Source organism: Arachis ipaensis, chromosome B04 (assembly GCF_000816755.2).
Source record: "Arachis ipaensis cultivar K30076 chromosome B04, Araip1.1, whole genome shotgun sequence".
NCBI lineage: Eukaryota > Viridiplantae > Streptophyta > Magnoliopsida > Fabales > Fabaceae > Arachis > Arachis ipaensis.
The window spans coordinates 379765-399427 of record NC_029788.2 but is presented as its reverse complement, the minus strand read 5'-3'; the positions used below and the strand labels follow the sequence as shown (position 1 = coordinate 399427).

Here is a 19663-nt window from a genome sequence, read left to right as displayed (position 1 = left end):
ATATGCGGATATCAACACAAAATCCGCAATCCGATCCGATTAGTGTGCGGATTCGATCCGATCAGATCCGAAAGCCTTGCAGATCGGATCCATATCCGCAATTTTCGGATCGGATTCGGATAAACACCGCGGATATGCGGATCGGATCCGATCCATGAACACCCCTACCAATCAGTTTCAGAATTCAGACTGACTATTCTAATTAAGGTTGTGAATTTGAAATTAAGATATTAATCAAGTGATTGAAGCAGGCAATCATGCAAGATTATGGTGAGGATTGCATAGAGTTGGTCGTACTGAATATACAAATTATTGAGATTTTTCCAGCTCTTTTTGTCTATAAGTGCTTTTGCAAGCTTAGATGAATTATGAAATTTGCCTTGAGCAATTTCCATATTTATACAAAGTCATGATGGCCTTCACTGGACTCTTGAATTATTCCCTGAAATTTTGGCATTGATGCTGATTTTACAAAGAAAAAGGGACTGCAAAGCCATGCTCTTCATCAGAGCTCTCTGGATTCTGTAACTTCTGATAACTTCCAGTGCTTTAATTTGATGTACCACGCTCTTGCTCTTGTTCATTTGTCATATTTTCATTGATCACTTTCTTGAATAAGTTTATCACAACAGAATAAAGGAGAGAGAGATCAATCTCACGTTTTGCAAAAGTATAATGTGTAACTACAATTAACAACTAAATGTTAATAAAGTGATAAATAATGTTGTTGCAACCTAAACATACAAGTAACATGGTTTGAACTTTGAACCCACCTCATGATAAGTGAAACTCCAAAATATGCAAATCTAGAGCAGTTAAGAAGTTCTTCTTGGACTTGCTGCAATGGTGACCCTTTATATGTATGTTTATTGATCTCTATGGTCAATATAATGTGGGGTCATAGAAAATCACATGATGCTTTTGCACGTTTAGTCCCTGTCCCTTAGCTAAGGTACTAGTAGAAAAATGGGGGAAAAGAGAAGTCTATGATGTTCTTTTTAAAAGGGCAGTATTATTGGGTTAAAATTGGATGTTTTTCTTTCAGAGTGGACTTGCACAAGAAATAGAACAAAGAGCACTATATGAGGGGTTAGGTAAGCTACCTTTTAAACAAAAGAGCATATATAATGGAAATTGTTTCTTCGTGACCCATATGAATAATAATTCAGTTTGACTAAATTACTTTGATGACTAAGAAATTGGATTATGGTGCTATATGTGAGGCAATAGCATTAGGAAAATTGGAAAAATGTTAAATATCTTGGATTCTTATCTTCGGCTAATTTTTTTTGTTATGGAAGTAGGAATAGTGATATACCTTAACATTGTAATTTTTAATATTTTTTAAAATTGTGGAAAGTACACAAATCGGAGGGTCCGATTTCATTACAGAGAGAGGGGGTACAAATCGGACCCAAGGTTTTCTGAAATCGGACCCAAAATTTTCTGCTAGTACACACATCGGACCCAGGGTTTTCAGTACCTCTAATCGGATGGTCCGATTTCTCTTGGACAACCATCATACGCCAGTGAATCACCATACACCCCCATAATTTAAGGTATACACCATTCTTTTCATCATATTAAAAATAAAAAGTTCCTTATGTTCTTTGAAAATCAAAAGTAACCTTTACTTGGAAAAATTCACTTGGTCCCTCAAGTCCTTTTCTTCTGCTGTTTTACTTTGTTTTTTACTACTTGCATTGCAAGTAGGTGAAAGTGAGAAAATTTCTGCTGAAAATGGGCACCGTTGTACTCTGAGTAATACACTTATTTATCATTATCATGAGATACACCACATTTTAATGCACACTTCAAATGGCTTTGGTGCATGCATGTGGCACCGTACACCGTTACGTCAATAAAAGTTTGTGTTGGTTTCTTCTGATTCTGGTTTTGAACCTGAAGATACCTATTTTAATGCTTTTTTGCTTCTAACAGGAGCTGCTTTTTTAACTTTTGTAGCATCAAACCAAACTAATCAATTCACAAAAGAAACTTCCCAGGGTTATGGCAAAGTGAATTGAATTGATATATAATATCTTCTAGATTCTAGATATCAGGATCGGTCAAGATCAAGATTGCATATCTGATCTTAGCTAAGCAATTAGCAATTATCGTAACACAATAAAACGTGACACCATGAGTAATTGACTCTTCAATATTTAAATGAACTACTAATTTAGTTTTTATATATATATTAGCATTAGATAATTATCAATAATCCACTCCAACAACAACACGTAAACACAAATATTGAAATATCTAATTAAGATGTGGTAGCAAAAACCTTGATTGTTATAAGAAACGTAGAGTGAATGAGATCCAAGTCTCCAACACAAACACGCAAACCGAAGAACCTAAAAGGACATCATCATAAAATAATAACAACAATTTGCAATGATAATCCAAATGGTTTGGGGGGTGTGTCCCCACTCACACTCGATCCCTTTGTCAGAACACACATAAACACCTGGTGGATACATCCGGAAGGTTCAGATCACTCTTACTCTTTTTCTTCTTTATGTCACTATCTATCCATACAGACAAGAAGTAAATTTCGGTCTCAAACTGATAAATAAAAATTACTGCTCGCTAATCATTCCGAATGTATCACCGTAAAATTATTGGTCTCAAACTGACATTATTTTTATTAATGTAGTAATATATGCTTAATTATCTGTGTCTCTTAATCACATCTCACATAGGAATTAAACCAATTATTATAGCTTTCATGTCCTAATTCAGATATGTAAAAGAACCAATTAAGTTGTGCAATTTATAAAAGGCCTTGGGGTTGAAGGAAGAGCCAGAAAGAAAGACTAAATACCTATTTTGATCCTTGAACTTCATGCTATTACTCAATTTGATCTCTGAAATTTAAAATTATCTATATTAGTCTTTTAGATTTAAATCCAACACCAATATGGTCCCTCAACTCTTTCCAGTGATGACTAGACAAACAAAGTACTGATATAGCATCCTTTCTATTACGGTGGATGATGAGTAAACGATGTCGTTTACCTTTGGTGCCCAAACAAGTCAGAAATGAAGAATATTGGAGGTAGAGGAGAAGAAAAATATTTTATTTTGGGTCTTCATCATTTCTTCTCTCTTTATATTCAAAGCCACGATATTTTTGACTTGTTTGGATGCCAAGAGTGAACAACGTTGTTTACTCATCATCCAACGTAGCAGGGAAGCATATCATCTCAGCATTCTATTTGTTTAGTCATCGCCAGAAAGATTCGAGGGACCACATTGGTATCGGGACTTGAATTTGGAGGACCAATATAGCTAATTTTAAATTTCAAAGACCAAAATGGATAATCACTTAAATTTCAGGGACCAAAACGGAAATTTAGTCAACAAAGAAAAGACAAAATGGAAAATTTTACAGCTTCATTGGAATGCATGCTTTGCTTCATGTACCTAAGTAGTTAAAATTTGGCTGGTACACTAATTAACTGGAGCCCTGAAAAGTTTAATACTCTTGCACCAAAAAACAACGTTGGGAATTTTCCGTGCACTTTCGTTTTCTGTCACCTTCCCCCTTTTCTTTTTTCTTTCTTGTATGGAAAAAGAAAGAAAGAAAGAGAGAATCTTTTGATTGAGTATGGTTAATAATGGGCATGCTGAAAATGGACATTAACAGCTAAGAAAGTGAGAATCATTAGTTTGGAAAGGCTTAGGAATTAAGATTCGTCATACAACTATAATGTGATCATCACTCATTGGATTGTAAAATTCTTTCTTTTTTAAAAAAGGATTGAGCCTGGAGTTTGCGCTGTCTTTTTTTGTTCTCATTCTAATTCAATACTCTTAGCTTAACTCATAAGCTTTGTTTTCACAAAAATAAATATATATCTAAATTACAAGAAGAAATTCATGGAATATTCAGCATATAAGAAAATTAAGAAAAAAACAGAGAAAATTAGAGAATAAGAAGGAATTAAAAGTTTGAAGAATTTGTTAACCAGTCTACATGTATATACAGTAAAGAAGAAGGATTAAAAGAAAGAAAGAAAGGAAGTAGTGGCGATTGGTGAAGTGATCGTAATCATGGAGTTGTGTTATACCCCTGATATAGATGAGAAGCAACTGTCGGATCGAAGAAGAGCGGCTGGTGGAGCAGTTTGAACACGATGAAGCGGTGGAAGTGCTCCGGTGGAATTGGTCCGGAGAGGCCTCGGAGAAGAAGAAGAGGAATCCAAACTTCTTCGAAGGATTCGTGCCATGGCGAAGAGAGGGTGCTCTGGTTTGGCTGAAGCTCTGAAGTCTCTGCAGAAAGAGATGTGGCGGTTGAGAGCTTCTTCGGTGGAGATGAGGGTGTCGGATCTGAGAAGCTCGTCCTTGACCGCCTCGACGCAGAGGCCGCAGAGCCAGCGTCCCTGGTAGCGCTGCCGCAACCGTGAAATGTACGCCGGCGTGCATTCTTCCGTGAAGCCGCATGAGTCGCATTTCACGCACTCTACTTCAACCGCGTTCACGTTTCCGTTACCGTTACCGTTACCGTTGACACTGTTACTACCTTGCTCACACTCTGAAGAAATTCCCATTCTCTTCATCAATTCTCTCTCTCTCTCTTTCTCTTCCTAACCTAATGTCAATGTCTCCCTTCTTTAATTATATAAATAACACAACACAAATATTATCACTTTTTTTCGTTTTTTAAACAAAAGGCGAAAAATTATTTGTGATGGACAGATGTCGGTAAGGAATGTGATTGGAAGGTACTAGATCACCTATGACCTGCCTATGTAAAGAAATATAAAAATGAAAGGAAAAGAATTTCAAAATTTCAATTCATTATTTGCTGCTACTAACATTGTAGGCATTGATTGATTGCCAATTACTTTAACATGTGAAAAACAGCTTTTTGTTTCAATGTATTTTATGAGTCCTTATTAAGAGTGATATAACTAACTGTAACTAATAGTAATAATACAAGCGCCTAGCGGCTCTGATCTTATTTATTTCATTTCATGTCACATGCAAAAGAGAGAGCATGGTCCTATCATAATGAGTCTAGAATCAATGGGAATGTGAATCATAATTCTGCCATACACAAGAATAAGATGCTGACACTACTGTTTTCGTTTCTTAAGGTTGCACACATGCTATACTACTCCTCAATGTAGTTTATTTGCTATATATATATACTGTTATATTTAATTATTATTTCCATCATCTTCAAATATTGTTCCAAATTAAAGGGCAGGTGGTTTGCTTAGATAGCTGCTGGGAGTTATTAAATAGCAGACTTAAATGTTTGAATAAAAGAGACTAGGTAGGGTTTGAAGGTGGCCTGGGGAATCCATTGCAAGCTAAGAAAGGGACAAGAGGAAAGGGAACTACCATCACAATGCATGCAGGACTTGGGAACTTGCAGCAGAAGATGACAAGAGTGAGGTACAACTCTCTGATATTAAGGGAATCTCTTTTACTTGTATTATTATTGGCAAGAGTCACAACCTACTAACAAATTTGATATGCATATCCATAAATGCTATATAGCTATACACATTTCATACTAACTACTAACATAGAGAGTGGCATGCATCCATTCATTATAAATAATATTTTTAAGGTCGTCAAAATGCAAATCAAGGGCAAAACTGGAATTATTGATTGTACTTGTACAGCTAAAGATCATGAGGGGGAAGTGATCTGGTCCAAGTGGTTTCATTGGTTGGTACTTCTTGGTCCCATCATTGCTAAACTCTTTGTTCATGTTAGTACGGTATCCTAATACATACATACATATATACCTAGACATACATATAAGCTTTTTTATGGTGGAGCCACTATGGCTGCACTACAAGATCCGTTGTTGAGAAAGTTGTGCTCAAAAGTATCATGTGTCTTTTGTAATCTTGTTCATGCAACCTTGAATAAACAATTGACATATTTTCTTAATGCATGCACTGCTCTTATGACTTCATTTTTCATTTTAACGTTTTTGTGACATACATAATGTATTTTACACATTATTTTATGAATACATCAAGAAAGTTAAAGCAACTTATCCCAATGAATCTTTGTCAAAGTGGTGAAAAAGATATAAACAAACTAAAGTATGTTATTGTTGTACCATCGTGAGGAGTTCTCGACCACTAAGAGAGAAAACACCACATCCAACTCAAAATCTTAAAATAGTAAATTAATGGGTCTTTCATCTTATAAATTTTTCGCTCTTCCTTGCTTTCTTCAATGTAAGATTAATTTCATATACTACTCCTTACACTTACAACATTAACAGTTATTATTACCCATAATTCTGAAATAAAGGAGTTTGTGCGCCACTCCATAATATAAGGATATAAAGTTGATTAAGGAGGTCAATGCATGGAGGGTAAATAAGTGACAATGGAAGTGAATGTGGTAACTGAATTCAACAAGATCAGAGCAGAATTTCTGAACACACCATATGGGAAGGTAATGATTTCTGTGAAATAAGCTTTGGAGTTTGAGAACCATTTTTAACTTCGGTAGTCTCAGTTTTCCAATTTCACTGAAAACTTATTTATTACCATTGTTGCAAATGTTCATCACCTTCCATTGAATGAATGATAACAAAGGACGTTTTCTTCCAATTTTCTATATTTTTAATAAATTAATTCCTTCACGTTACTCTTTTAAAATAGATTTTGTAAGACTTATTTTTTAAGTAGTGGCAGTGGCACAATCAAAGTAGCTCGAAGTTCCAGGCTTTTTATTTAAGAAGAGAATTATGAAAAATTTAGTAATAATAAACAGAATTTCCTGAATATTATAGTAGTGTGTGAGACTAAAACCATTTTAAGACCAAAAAATTAAACTAAGCAGTCTACTTGCTTCAATTGTTAATCATAAATCTCACATTATTAATATGGATTAATGGCATGTTCCCTTGGAAAGCGTTTCTCAACCCGAAAAAGAATGGTTAAGCAGTCTCATCATTATCTATATTCTATACGATAAATGCTCATAAATAAAGAAAATAAAAAATCTTTCCAAATTTAGAAATATGCAGAATAAATGTAGATTACTAAAGGATTATTCCTTTAATGATGGTCAACTTAGGAGAACAAAATCAGTTACTGTATCTAAAACTAACTATATTATATTTATATCAATGATTAAATCATAATTAATTAACTATAACCTGACATAATTCACCAACATTATTTTTTCTGTTGGTTAAGAAATAGCACATGAGCATGATTATATGATTATTTATATTGTTAAAAACTTAAAATAGTTAAAAAGAATAAAAGCATTTGCATATGAACTTTTGAGGAGTGACGGTGAAGCGTTGCCGCGAACTGCGTTGTTCTTCGTACACCGTACGCTCAGAGGTACATAGCTCCTTACCTCTCTTCTTCCAGGTTTTATTCTTCTTGGAGTCGGCGACATTGTTCTCAATTCGGCATCTAATTTCTTCCGCATTCGGCAAAGTTGATTTTTCTATTTTCCCTTTTTGGGGTGATTTTGATCTTACATAGAACAGGTACCGTTATTGTTGTTGTCTATGCTTGTGAACTTGCCAGATCCATTGTCAATTTCGTGCGAGATTTGCGATGTATAAATTATGTGCCATTGTGATAGGCGTATAGCTAGCTCCTGAACTTTGATTTGGGATTTTTTTTTTTACAAAGAAAAATTATGTTTTGATGTTCCTGAGATTGTGTCATACTTGGCTTACAAGATGGTACTTGCCCAGGTTTCGATGCAGAAAGTTTTCGAATTGGGCATAAAATTTTCCTCTTTCAGATTAGTAAGATCAGGGTAGAGGTCTAGAGGACGCGTTCAGGTTTAAGTTTTTTCCACAATTGGGAGGGTGGCTCTTGCGTGATTGGGAGGAAGGACTTCATAGGTTGAGATTGTTATTTTGGATTGGTGTTTAACTGTAAGGCAGTAAAATCTATTTATTTTGGATGATTAAGCTAATAAAAATATATGGTTAAGGTTGTGTATTTTTGTTCCTTTTGTCTGTTTGCAGATTGAGCTTAAAATGTTTTTAAACTAATGTTAGTTGCTGGATTGCTGGGTTGCTGTTTCAGTTTCTGGTTCTGTTTTCTGCATTTTAGAGTTATATTGAGCTTCTATTGCCAATTCTTGATGTGTGCAGTGTCCATGTGTTTGCTGAAATTGAAGCTCTCTGTTCTTGCTAGTGATCATTGTTTTTTCTTATTTTTGCTGATGCATGTCCACTTGACTTTTAGATGAGAGCTTGCTCTTCTCTTCTTCCTTTTTGTTCTTTTGATTTTATGTTTTATGTTTTTGCAGGATGAAGACAGGCTTAAATGGGTTGAAGGGTAAAGAAATTACTCTTATTACCATTGTTGTCATGTCTGCAACTATCATTTTGTGGAACTGGGAGAAAACACCCCGTCTTACTGCCCTTTTCCCTCCGCAAGATCCATTGCAGCTGTCTTCAGGTTTGCTTCCATATGTATATAAAATAGTTCTTTTTCAAAACACACCAATATGATACTCTATCAGTATGACAAATATTGTTTTATAGACTTGAACAACTATCTGGCATATATTTTTCTGCTGTATGTTTTTGCAATCTTTCTGTCAACGAGTAGAATTAAAGTATCTCTCGCCGCATTTTGTCCCTGTGGGTGATGAAGCTGGAAACCAATCTTTAGCTTCTTGTTCAGCATAATCTCATCTATTTGAAATTTCGATTAGAATATCCTTAATATATCTTTTTGTACCAATGTTTGATTGATAGTTCATGCTGCTTAAGAAAAACACTATTAGTACTAAGTATATTAATCTGGTCAGAATGCTGCACCCACTGTCCTGTTAAGCTTAGTTGATGCCTTGATGGGGGTTCAGTTGAATATATTGCTAGATGTTGGCCCCTTGTTATATTGAATGCTCGATTTTTTTTTTTTGGTGTTTTTTTTTTTCTTTTTTCATTTTGTGGTGTGGGGGATATAGCCCTTACCACAACCCTCTTCTTTTCTCTCCTTTAATCTTTTTAAGAAAAAGGAATCTCATTTTGATTTCTGCAGCTTAACATGTCTTTTATGTGATGGTGTAGAAATACTTTCAAGTGTGCCAGATGAAGTAAAACATCCTTCGTATGTATCAGATGAAGAAAAACATCCTTCAAGTGTGTCAGATGTAGTAAAACATCCTTCAAGAGTGTCAGATGTAGTAAAACATCCTTCCAGTGTGTCAAATGAAGCAAATCAGTCTTTCAATGTGTCAGATGAAGAAGTAGAACATGACAGAATTTCGGAAGCTGGGAAAAATCATGCTATACAAACTTTTCCGAATCCAACAGCGCATAAGACTGAAAGGAATGAAGCACAGGCGGAGAGAACTTCAAAACAAGAAGAAAATATAAAACATCCAACAAACGAAGATCCACAAAGAAGCTCTTTAATTAGTGGAGAAGACAAGAATTCAAATAAGGCTACAGAGAGTAAAGGTGCTGACTACTCTTCATTCATACTTATCATCTATTAACTCTAATGAAAAGTTTAGTTGCTTTGGAATGTTTTGATGGGTGAATCACACACACACACACACACTTGTCAGCATGTTCTATAGATTTTTTATCAGAAACATTTTTCTTTATTGTTTCTAAACGAAGAAGTTATGCTAGGAACAAGGATTTAGTTGTCTTTGTGTGATCTCAAGATCATGGATTTAAGCCGTAGAATCAACCACTGACATTCGCATAAGGTTAGGTTGGATATATTACATCCTTCAGGTGTCGGCTTACCTGATTCTGCGTAATGTGGGATCCTTGTGCAGCCCTTATTGTTTTTGGAGAAAGCTCGATACATTATTGTAAAGTTAAATTGGTTCCCAATTGTCATGATGTTTTCTAATAATAAGCTTTCTATTGAAGGATACCTCCTATATTTTTACCTTTTCTTTTGGTGTATTTTTAAGAAACCTTTTATAATTAGTTCAAGTTAGAATTTGTCTGTTTCTTGTACTCTTTCCATTTGTTACAGGTAGACTATTATCTTGATAGCCCTTAGCCACTATTTTAAACATGTGTAATTAGCAAACAGAAAAACATACTTTAGACTAATATTTGGATAACAAAATTCTCATATTAGACAAGCTGACTTATGTTGTACGTTTTTCTTCCGATATTATTGCATCTGTTGGTTTCTTCATTCATTAAAAGATTTATCAGATCATTATCTTGTTCAGGAGGGCGTTTCCCTGCACATTTATTGGAATGATGGGTTATTTATTTATAAGCACTGTTAACTAATGGATGTTCCCTCCCCAACTTTTTCTGCAGTCTGTAACTATGCAAAAGGAAAATGGGTTCTAGATGACAAGCGGCCTTTGTATTCTGGATTTCATTGCAAACAGTGGCTGTCAGCGATGTGGGCATGCCGCATGATGCAACGTACTGATTTTACTTATGAGAAGCTCAGATGGCAGCCAAATGATTGTCAAATGGAGGAATTTGAAGGTTCTAAATTTTTGACAAGGTATTCTCTATTTCTCTCGATTGTATTTGAATATATAAATTCTATGCTTACGTAATCGTGAGTCTACCCTCAGGGATTTGATGCTCAAAATTGTGACTTTTTGTTTCTTTTGCCTGTAACTCACTTATTCCAAAATGATTGAGGAATAGGATGCTCCTCAATGGACCTGAAAGAGGATAGGCAGCTTTGGTTGAGGCATGTGTTAGCATATTATTGAATGATTCCCTCAAATTATTTTTTGTGGTCACATGTGACTACTGCTTTTTGAGATGCCTTTACTCTTTAAGGCAGCTTTTGATATATAGAGGAACAAATTTCCCCTAATTTTCACATCTAGATTTCTTTCTTCATACTTGTCTATTTAAGTTCAAGTTCAACAGTAAAAAGGCCAACAAATGCATGACTAATTGATAATAAGCTTTTGTGCATTCAGGATGCAAAGCAAAACTCTAGCATTTGTTGGAGACTCATTGGGCCGGCAGCAGTTCCAGTCTTTAATGTGCATGGTCACTGGTGGTAAGGAGGCCCCTGATGTACAAGATGTGGGTGCAGAGTATGGATTGGTTCTGACAGAGGGAAATTCCCGCCCTAGTGGATGGGCTTACCGTTTCCCAAGCACCAATACTACCATTCTCTACTACTGGTCAGCAAGTCTCTGTGATATTGAACCAATTGACATAAACAACCCAGAAACAGAGTATGCAATGCACCTGGATCGGCCACCGGCATTTTTGCGCCAGTACCTTCACAGGTTTGATGTACTGGTTCTCAACACAGGTCACCATTGGAATCGAGGAAAGCTCAATGCTAACAAATGGGTAATGCATGTTGGGGGGAAGCCAAATACCAATAGGAAAATAGCAGTGATATGGGTTGCCAAGAATCTTACAATTCATAGCATTGTTAGTTGGGTGAATTCACAGCTCCCAAAGTACCCTGGTCTGAAGGCCTTTTATCGGTCCATTTCTCCTAGGCATTTTTTTGGTGGGGAGTGGAACACTGGAGGCAGTTGTGACAACACCACACCAATGTCAATAGGAAAGGAAATATTGGGTGAAGAGTCTACTGATCAAAGTGCTGCAAGTGCAGTGAAAGGAACAGGAGTGAAGCTCTTGGACATAACAGCTCTTTCTCAGCTTAGGGACGAGGCTCATATATCACGGTACAGCCTGACAGCACAGCCAGGCGTGCAAGATTGCTTACACTGGTGTTTGCCGGGTGTTCCTGATACATGGAATGAACTAATCTTTGCACAGATCTAGTTTGTTGTGTTGGAGAGTATTTGGTTGGCCTTAAAAACATTACCACCATTCCTTGAGTTGGAATGGGTCACTTAACTTCGAATACCATAGTTTCGCAGAGGATGTTGTCATGGGGTTGCAATGTATCCAACTCTTGAGGTAATATTATGAGATATTTGAAGCCGAAAAGCGCAGAGACACTAGAATATAAATTAAACACTAGTTGGCATGGCCCCTTGGAGTCCTCAGCAGAAAGGCCGATGACAAAGGTGCAGTATAGGAGCATTTGAAGAATGTTAGCGGAACGTGAGTTGCTATTGTGTGGTGTAGCAGCAGCAGTAGCAGCAGAGGTTCTGGTCAGTAGGATAGGAAGATACTGTTGCTCTTAGATTTGTCAAACCTTAAAGGGGTTTCAACTTTCAACCCTATTACACAACAATATGATGATATGTTATGTATCTCTCCCAGGCGGGATTGAGTATTATATGTGGGGGGTCCCTCCTTTTGTTGAATATTCTTTTTTATCCAACTCCTGCATATCCATTGACGCGTTTGAATTAAACAATACTAAATACTAGTTTGATTATCAGAAGTTTTCAAATCAGAAAATGCACGAAGCAATAGACACTTGGATCTCTCAATAATGGCAAAATAGATGTCAGCTTTGATGTATCTTATCCAAGGCAAAAAAGCACAGAAAGCGAAATACGCAGTCTCATAAATGTAGGCATGTAAGGAGTGTGGTGCGCAAATCTGTGAGACTGAGACCAGTAAGAAACAAACAATTCATAAATTTCAACGGTCAAGTATGGGAAATATAGACAATTGGAGTGTATTTATTAATGGAACGACCTTGCAAGTTAAGCATCACATGGACAGGACCCTCACATATCAAAATTTAATAGTAGCGATCAACGTCCCCGCTGGTCTATCTATTATTGTTAATAATGCTTAATATCATAATGAAATCGCGTAAACTATAGTAATATATCAAATCAATGTGTCAATTATGCAAAGTCATGAATTAAATTCAATTGCAAAAGTCGTTTTAACAACAATATCTTCTTTTTTCAACTGATTTATCAACTTATAGTTATGAAGTTTTAATCGAGTGAACACACAACACACAATTGCCGACATGGAAGAGGAACACGTGGCAGAAGAGGAACGGTCCAACAGACCACATAACGGAAAAACAGAAGGTGTGTAGTTTAGAAGAGCATAGGGAATAGGGAATAGGGGAGGGCCCCACCACAGCACAGCACTACTACACCATAACACAAGAACGTTATTACCCTCCTTTTATTTTTGCAAAGATATTCTGCTCCCTTTTCTTCTTCCAAACTCTTCTTCACCCTTTTCGTAATTCTTCTTCAAGCTTTATTCATTTCTCACACACTTTTCTGTATTGAAAACTCTAATGGCGGAGGATTTTTCCAGAGCCGTTGATGATGGGATCAAGCTCTCCAAGCGAATATACTTCGGCAAGGACAGGGCCGTGGCACCGCCCAATCCGGTGGTGCCGATGGCCAAGTCAGCCAGGGCGCTCCTTCCTTCGGGGCCCATGGTTTACGCCGTCATTCAAGACCCGGGGATCGTTGACAACCCGGACATTCCGAGCTACCAGCCGCACGTTCACGGACGCTGCGACCCGCCGGCGCTCATTCCGCTTCAGATGAACGCCATCGCCGCGGAGGTCGATTGCCACCTCGACACCGCGTTCATCACGGTGACCGGCGTATGGCGTGTCCATTGCATCATGGGAAGCCGAAGCTGTGATTGCCGTCTCGCTGTTCCCATGGGTTCCCGGGTGAATTCCTCTTTTCTCTTCTTCTTTCTGATCACTCTATTTTTTTTATTCATTTGGATGATTATTAAGTGTTTCTAACGTGATTTGGCTAACAGGGTTCAATTCTAGGTGTTGAGATTGAGGTTCCAAGGAAATCATATTCAACTCAGCTGGTTGTGATGGATGATGACACCAAGAAAAATGAGAGTGGCACTTCCCTTCAAAATGGAGGCTTTGTCAACTCTAATATATTTACTTTGACTATACCAAAGGTGAATCAATGCTTGCTCTCCTTCCAAAACTAGTTTTATTCTGATGCTGTTTACTTGTTAGTAACTGTGGCCTTCTGTCTCTGTGGTTGTTACAGATTGATGGGGGTACCAATTTATCTATTAAAATTAGTTGGTCTCAGAAATTGGTCTACACCGAGGGTGAGTACTGTTTGGATTTGCCGTATACCTTTCCTGATTTTGTCAACCCTGCTGGGAAGAGATTATCCAAGAAAGAGAAGATACAAGTCAATGTAAATGCTCTTCCAGGAAGTGAGATTCTTTGCAGGACAATGAGCCATCAACTAAAGGTGCATATTTGTTTGTGTGTGTGTTTGGTACGATCATAGTTGAACATTTGAAAGTTTACAAATTGTATGATGAATGAACCATTTGAACCTGACTTGTTACAGGCAATGAAGCGGCATGCTGGGAGTATGGGTTTCTTATATGATGCCGAAGTTCTCTCGTGGTCGAAAACTGATTTTAGATTTTCATATGCTGTAAGACTCAATCAATTCTTTTTTAATAAATTGTAATTCAGCTGTTGAAAGGTTATCTTATTGGAATAGCTATGTCTATTTAGGTTCCGACGAATTATATAAATGGAGCCATCCTTTTGGAAGGTGCATCTATGCATGATTTTGATCAGAGACAGATGTTCTACATATACCTTTCTCCAGGAGATATAAAGCGTGACAAGGTTTGTGTAATATCTGCAATCTTCATAGGTGTATATATTATCTTATTTTATATATAACTATTAAATTTTCTTTTTCTTCTCACTTCTGGTCCTACTCTATATGTAGGTATTCAGAAAGGATATAATATTTGTTATCGACATCAGCGGAAGCATGCAGGGAAAACTAATTGAAGACACAAAGAGTGCCTTATCTGCAGCACTCTCTAAGCTTAATCCCGATGATTCATTTAATATTATCGCCTTCAATGCAGAGAGTCGTCTATTTTCGAAAACAATGGAATTGGCTTCCAAGGATACTGTTGAAAGGGCCATTGAGTGGATTAATGTGAATTTTGTGGCTGGGGGTGGTACAAATATTTCACATCCCTTAAACACGGTACATTGAAATATTCAATACCATTTCTATGTGAATATTATTGAACTGTTATTAGGTACTGAATCTATTGAACATCAAATCAATTATTATCTTCTTCATTTCAGGCAATAGAGATGCTATCCAGTGCTCAAAGTTCAGTTCCAATAGTTTTCCTAGTTACAGATGGAACTGCTGAAGATGAGAGACAAATTTGTTCTATGGTAAAAAATCATATGGCAGATGGAGAGTCAATATGCCCCCGAATTTACACTTTTGGAATAGGTCTCAGTTTCTAGGCCTTGAACCTTAATCAGATCTTTCCAGTTGAAATAATCTGTTAGGCTATGACATCCTTTTTGTCCAAAAAAAAAAAGGGTTAAATCGTCTTAAGTTCTTTTTATTCTTCATTGTATGTTATATAACACCTTATTCAACCCCAGGTTCATTTTGCAACCATTATTTCTTGAGGATGCTAGCTGTGATTAGTAGGGGACACTATGATGCAGCTTTTGATGTAGGTAAGGTCTGAATTGACATTGTTGGTATGAAATTTTGAATTTGGCATTTTGGTATTTGTGTAGAAACTCTTCCTTTAGGCATTAAACAGGAAACGTTTCTTAGATTACTTTGTATGAATTTCTATTGTTTCTGCATTTATATCTAATTTGACAGCTGCCCTCTTTTTTTGGATTGCTAGATTTGGTTGAGCCTCAAATGCTGGCATTGTTTGACAAAGCTTCATCCCTTGTTCTAGCAAATATAACAATAGACATATTTGATGATCTTGATGAGTTTGAGGTAAAAACTTCTGGTACCTCGCTAGATTGAATTGGAAAAAAGTATGCTGTGCATGAACCTCTTTATAACGGCCTGTCCTGAAAATAATGACATTTATTATATTCCGCATACCCTTATTTAATGTTACACATGCTATTGTATAAGTAGAATGTTTGTCCAAAGAGTTTATGCCTCTTGCTTATGGAGTTATCTGCAATGTTTGTGATAGGTACACCCCTCTCATATTCCAGATCTTTCATCAGGGGGTCCATTGACTATATCTGGAAGGTACAAGGGAAGTTTCCCCGAAACTGTTAAAGTCAAAGGTATCTTGGCTGATCTCAGTAATTTTGCTGTAGATATGAAGATAGAAACAGCTAAGGACATGCCTTTACAGAGGGTAAAGTGTTCTATCACTATGTATACTTATTTTTAAAATTATACATACAATTTCTGGACAGGAGATGCCAAATTTGTAGAGGGTGCTTGGGGAGCTATTTAGTTATTGGTTCTATGTGAAGTTTTTTTTACTTTAAAGAATCTGTTTGCTCATGAAACAATATAATTAGTAGTTGCATCAAGTTTTAACCATTTAGAAGGGATTCCTCTTATAACCTGTCTTTATTATATTTTTCTGCGTGTTCACAAAGAACCACGGTCTTGTTTCCCTACTTCATATTTCTGTGGTGTGTCCATCATCATAAACTCTTGTCATCAGTTCTTCGTTTCTTGCATTCATCGTCTTTGGATCTTTAGTTGGATGCTGCTTTTTAAATAATGCGCATATATTTACCATTCTGTCTCCTTTCCGTTACTACTGTTTTTCTTTCAATTCCTCATTTCTTCTCTTAAACAGGTTTCTGCAAGAGATCAGATAGAGATTCTAACTGCTCAAGCATGGCTTTCAGAAAATAAACAAATAGAACAGAAGGTACTTTGTAATATATCACTCCACTTGGTGCATGGGACATTCAGTTTTATATTTCTCACTCCAATCCTTTAATTGGCAGGTCGCAAAACTGAGCCTGCAGGCTGGATTTATGTCCGAGTACACACGTATGGTAATACTTGAGAATGATCATCTAAAGAAAGTCAAGGAATCTGGGAAGAAAGAAGTACGTGTTATGAATATTGAGTGTTTTGTCTTTTTCATTTTCAAATTCTGTAGAAAAACATTGGTTTTAGACTAATACCGTTAAAATATCTTAGAGAGTCTTCTGTAATCATATCTCTTTGATTCATTGCAAACAGGCATCGAAAAAGAGCCAGCCCCAGTATGAGGAAAACGTCCAAGGGCAGAGGATGATTTTACTCCCACATTTAGGTGTTGGCTTTGGCAACTTGAAAGCAACTGCTGAAAATACTCCTCCAGGAGATGTATCCAAGGTACCTGAAGTGGCTGAAATATTTAAGGCGGCCTCAAATTGCTGTAGCAGGATGTGCAGTTACTGCTGTTGCATGTGCTGCATCGATTGCTGTTCGCGGATGAACAACCAGTTTGCAACTGCATTGACTCAGCTTTGCATTGGTCTAGGATGCTTCGGCTGCCTCACATGTTGTTCAGAGATATGCTGTTCCGGAAACGATGGCTGATGAAATCCCAATTTTGTTGTATGATGGTTCTTGTATTTTATTGCACAGAAAATTTCTCTTTGTATAGTATAGTTTTAGTTGTTCTGGCAATGTATATCCGTATATTACACATGCAATAGAAAGTTAATTGTACACTCGTAGCAAAAATAGAATATGAATATACAAGAGAGTCATTTTCCAGTCAAATATTTCCTCCTTCTTTGCTTTCATCGTTTTGTATTTGATTGATACTGAGTGCTTGCGATGGTTGATAAGTAATAACGAGCAGAGCCATGAGGCATCAAAGACAACATTCATTAGAAAGTGCAACCATACAAGGAAGGAAGCGTTTGTAAATTTATTATTAAAGAGTAGAGATTCTTCAGTTGAATACAAAGCTGGAAAACACTCATTTATTTATTTAATTAGGAGTAGGTATGAGTAATCACTCGGGAAAAGTGAGTGCAGTGATGAGTTGGTCCAGCTGGGGAAAGCGGGAGACGAGGTCAGAGCGCTTAGCAAGCTCAAAGTCCTGGAACTGAAACGCGGGTGCACACGTGCACCCTACCAGAGAGTAGTGCCTCTCACAGTCCTTTGCTTCGCCTCTCACGAACGACGACCCTTCCGGAGACGCGTTGAAATCCCCGGTGGGGAATGAACCAAACCACACGTTGGGAGGAACAGTATACTGCGGCACCTCATTCTCATTTAGGTTGGATCCCAGCTGGGTGAATTTGACACTTGCATCGTTCTCATTCAGTTCAACTACGGTTATGGGGTCACCGATGTAGTGGTGCCAGGTTTCCGCACAGGGTATGCGGTGCAGGCGAGACACGCTGCCAGATGGAAGCAGAAAGTATATGGAGGTTGATACAGGGCGATCAACTTTGTCTGTTACAGTAAATTCAATTTCAAAATCTGAATCAGAATGGAATACTGGAATTGTAAAAGGTCATGAAATACAAGAAAGAGTGCATTACATTGGGGTGGAAGCTGAGACTTGGAGAGTTGAACGGATCCGTCGCGGAATGTCTCGGTGTAGAAGCCACCTTCAGGGTGGGGCTGCAGATTCAGCTTCGTTGCCACCTGGGATGCCTTCAGTGACATGCTTGCTTCTTTGCTTTCTCACTGCCCTGCGGCCTGCGCTACCCGCTAAGCTGTCTTAACTTAAGTCCTTGCCTGAGACTAAGATCAAAGGTTGAGATTGTATCTTGGAGTAAAATATGTTTTACTCCGTCTCCAGTCCACACCTACCCACTTATTTTTATTTTTATATTCATATGCACACTAATGGTTAGACACGTAATGAAAGCAATAAAGGGTTTACACCTAGATAAACAATGTCTCTACACTCTACTTCCTTCATTTCGGCCTCTCGAATCTCGATTAATAAAACACCAAGGTAATGACTATCTAGTATTTTACCATTTGCTATTTAATATTATTTCGTCAAATTTTGCGGAAAGTAGCATTGTCAAGTACGAAATAAAAGTTTGAATCAATAATTTCCTAATATAACCAATCAAACCAAGATGGATAGCAAGCGTAAAATGATTATGTAGCATAAATGCACAAGGTGAGAACCAAATTATTTGCAAGCACAGCCCTTGATAATACGGAAGGTTACAACATAAAAATTAACACCAAATCAATACAGTTGTAGAGTCCAAAAGAAACTCATTAAAAAATGTGTCCCTTGCGCCATAAAACCAAAATGGGATTATTTACAAGAGTGAAATTATTGTGTTAGCATAAGGCACTCGAGCGCTAAGCCAATGAAGTGCCCAACACAGAACAAATGTGAACTTATCCAAACCATAAGTACTAGTAAATATAGCATCTCCTACAAGTGATAATCATGGTTTCATTGTTCAAGAGAAACATGATATGACCGCGGAGTCGAATATTATCTACGAAGAACTTTCCCCATAAACCCTTGAAATGTGTTCCCGAGTCCCGCACTCACAGCTTCTGCCAAATGCTGTGCCTGAGAAAATAAAGTATCACTGACTCTCAAGTCCGGAATGCACCAAGCATGATAGTAAATAATTCAAATTCCAAAACTCGACGGACAGATTCAGAATTACCTCTTGAATGGTTTTCTTTAGATCGAAAGCATCTTTCACTCGAGCATCCAGGAAGGCCCATGTATCACGGAAGTCTAACAAGAAACAAACGAAAGATGTATTAAGAAATGTCCTCACGTGTTACAACTCCACCAGATCAGAGCCACAAACAGCTAGTTATCCATCCAAATTGGACTTTATTCAATATAAGATACTATATTAATGGAGTGGGGTGGGGTGGGGCATAAAAGAATAAATTCCATCGCTTTCCCCCTGATTACATACTTTATCAAATTACCACATAAATTGGTTGCCATGAGAAAATTGGCTACTATGTCAGGCTCAGTTCAAGAAAATAAGGAGTTTGAGAGAACGGACATTGGAACCCAGTTAATATTTTTGGTCTATTCACATACTAAAAAAGAAAG

The 19663-nt window shown here is 37.1% G+C and overlaps 5 protein-coding genes across 12 annotated transcripts in view; 2 read left to right on the top strand and 3 right to left on the bottom strand.

Moving 5' to 3' along the window:
* Nucleotides 3935-4756, bottom strand: LOC107638400. Its single transcript, XM_016341652.2, has one exon. It carries the CDS (start codon nt 4566-4568, stop codon nt 4074-4076), a length of 495 nt encoding a protein of 164 aa, XP_016197138.1. The 5' UTR covers nt 4569-4756; the 3' UTR covers nt 3935-4073.
* LOC107638403 (protein trichome birefringence-like 14) lies at nt 4977-12251 on the top strand. 8 transcript variants are annotated; one of them, XM_021120280.1, is made up of 7 exons: nt 5300-5412; nt 6292-6438; nt 7371-7492; nt 8272-8423; nt 9041-9433; nt 10268-10463; nt 10882-12241. In XM_021120280.1, exons 4-7 carry the CDS (start codon nt 8273-8275, stop codon nt 11723-11725), a joined length of 1584 nt encoding a protein of 527 aa, XP_020975939.1. In that variant the 5' UTR covers nt 5300-5412; nt 6292-6438; nt 7371-7492; nt 8272; the 3' UTR covers nt 11726-12241. The 8 variants fall into 8 exon arrangements, with proteins under 8 accessions (XP_020975934.1, XP_020975935.1, XP_020975939.1 ...); XM_021120275.1 differs by lacking the exons at nt 6292-6438; nt 7371-7492 and adding an exon at nt 4977-5108 and having other exon boundaries at nt 5217-5412; XM_021120277.1 differs by lacking the exon at nt 7371-7492.
* Nucleotides 13028-17376, top strand: LOC107638401 (inter-alpha-trypsin inhibitor heavy chain H3). The gene is made up of 13 exons (XM_016341653.2): nt 13028-13514; nt 13610-13765; nt 13861-14073; nt 14176-14265; nt 14349-14465; nt 14572-14841; nt 14946-15102; nt 15261-15338; nt 15518-15618; nt 15827-15997; nt 16454-16528; nt 16608-16712; nt 16849-17376. The coding sequence occupies exons 1-13, from the start codon at nt 13125-13127 to the stop codon at nt 17188-17190; spliced, it is 2265 nt and encodes a 754-aa protein (XP_016197139.1). The 5' UTR covers nt 13028-13124; the 3' UTR covers nt 17191-17376.
* Nucleotides 17487-18495, bottom strand: LOC107638407. The gene is made up of 2 exons (XM_016341661.2): nt 18150-18495; nt 17487-18060 (listed from the first exon to the last, which is right to left on the bottom strand). Exons 1-2 carry the CDS (start codon nt 18274-18276, stop codon nt 17615-17617), a joined length of 573 nt encoding a protein of 190 aa, XP_016197147.1. The 5' UTR covers nt 18277-18495; the 3' UTR covers nt 17487-17614.
* LOC107638406 (ubiquinone biosynthesis protein COQ9-B, mitochondrial) overlaps nt 18747-19663 on the bottom strand; it is a 2693-nt gene continuing 1776 nt past the window's right edge. The window contains exons 5-6 of the mRNA XM_016341660.2: nt 19257-19330; nt 18747-19156 (exon numbers count right to left, since the gene is read on the bottom strand). Of these exons, the coding sequence (XP_016197146.1) occupies nt 19076-19156; nt 19257-19330 (155 nt within the window). The 3' untranslated portion in view covers nt 18747-19075. The remainder of the gene's footprint in view (nt 19157-19256; nt 19331-19663) is intronic.

Excerpts from the sequence above, each read along its gene's own strand:
- LOC107638400 (XM_016341652.2), bottom strand. The coding sequence starts at position 4,568 with ATGAAGAGAATGGGAATTTCTTCAGAGTGTGAGCAAGGTAGTAACAGT.
- LOC107638403 (XM_021120275.1), top strand. The coding sequence starts at position 5,366 with ATGCATGCAGGACTTGGGAACTTGCAGCAGAAGATGACAAGAGTGAG. Across the intron at positions 9,434-10,267 it reads TAAGGCTACAGAGAGTAAAG|TCTGTAACTATGCAAAAGGA; the intron begins GTGCTGACTACT and ends CTTTTTCTGCAG. Across the intron at positions 10,464-10,881 it reads GGTTCTAAATTTTTGACAAG|CTTTTGTGCATTCAGGATGC; the intron begins GTATTCTCTATT and ends ATTGATAATAAG.
- LOC107638407 (XM_016341661.2), bottom strand. The coding sequence starts at position 18,276 with ATGTCACTGAAGGCATCCCAGGTGGCAACGAAGCTGAATCTGCAGCCC. Across the intron at positions 18,061-18,149 it reads GTCTCAGCTTCCACCCCAAT|ACAAAGTTGATCGCCCTGTA; the intron begins GTAATGCACTCT and ends TTACTGTAACAG.
- LOC107638401 (XM_016341653.2), top strand. The coding sequence starts at position 13,125 with ATGGCGGAGGATTTTTCCAGAGCCGTTGATGATGGGATCAAGCTCTCC. Across the intron at positions 15,998-16,453 it reads AGGACATGCCTTTACAGAGG|GTTTCTGCAAGAGATCAGAT; the intron begins GTAAAGTGTTCT and ends TCTCTTAAACAG. Across the intron at positions 16,713-16,848 it reads AGGAATCTGGGAAGAAAGAA|GCATCGAAAAAGAGCCAGCC; the intron begins GTACGTGTTATG and ends CATTGCAAACAG.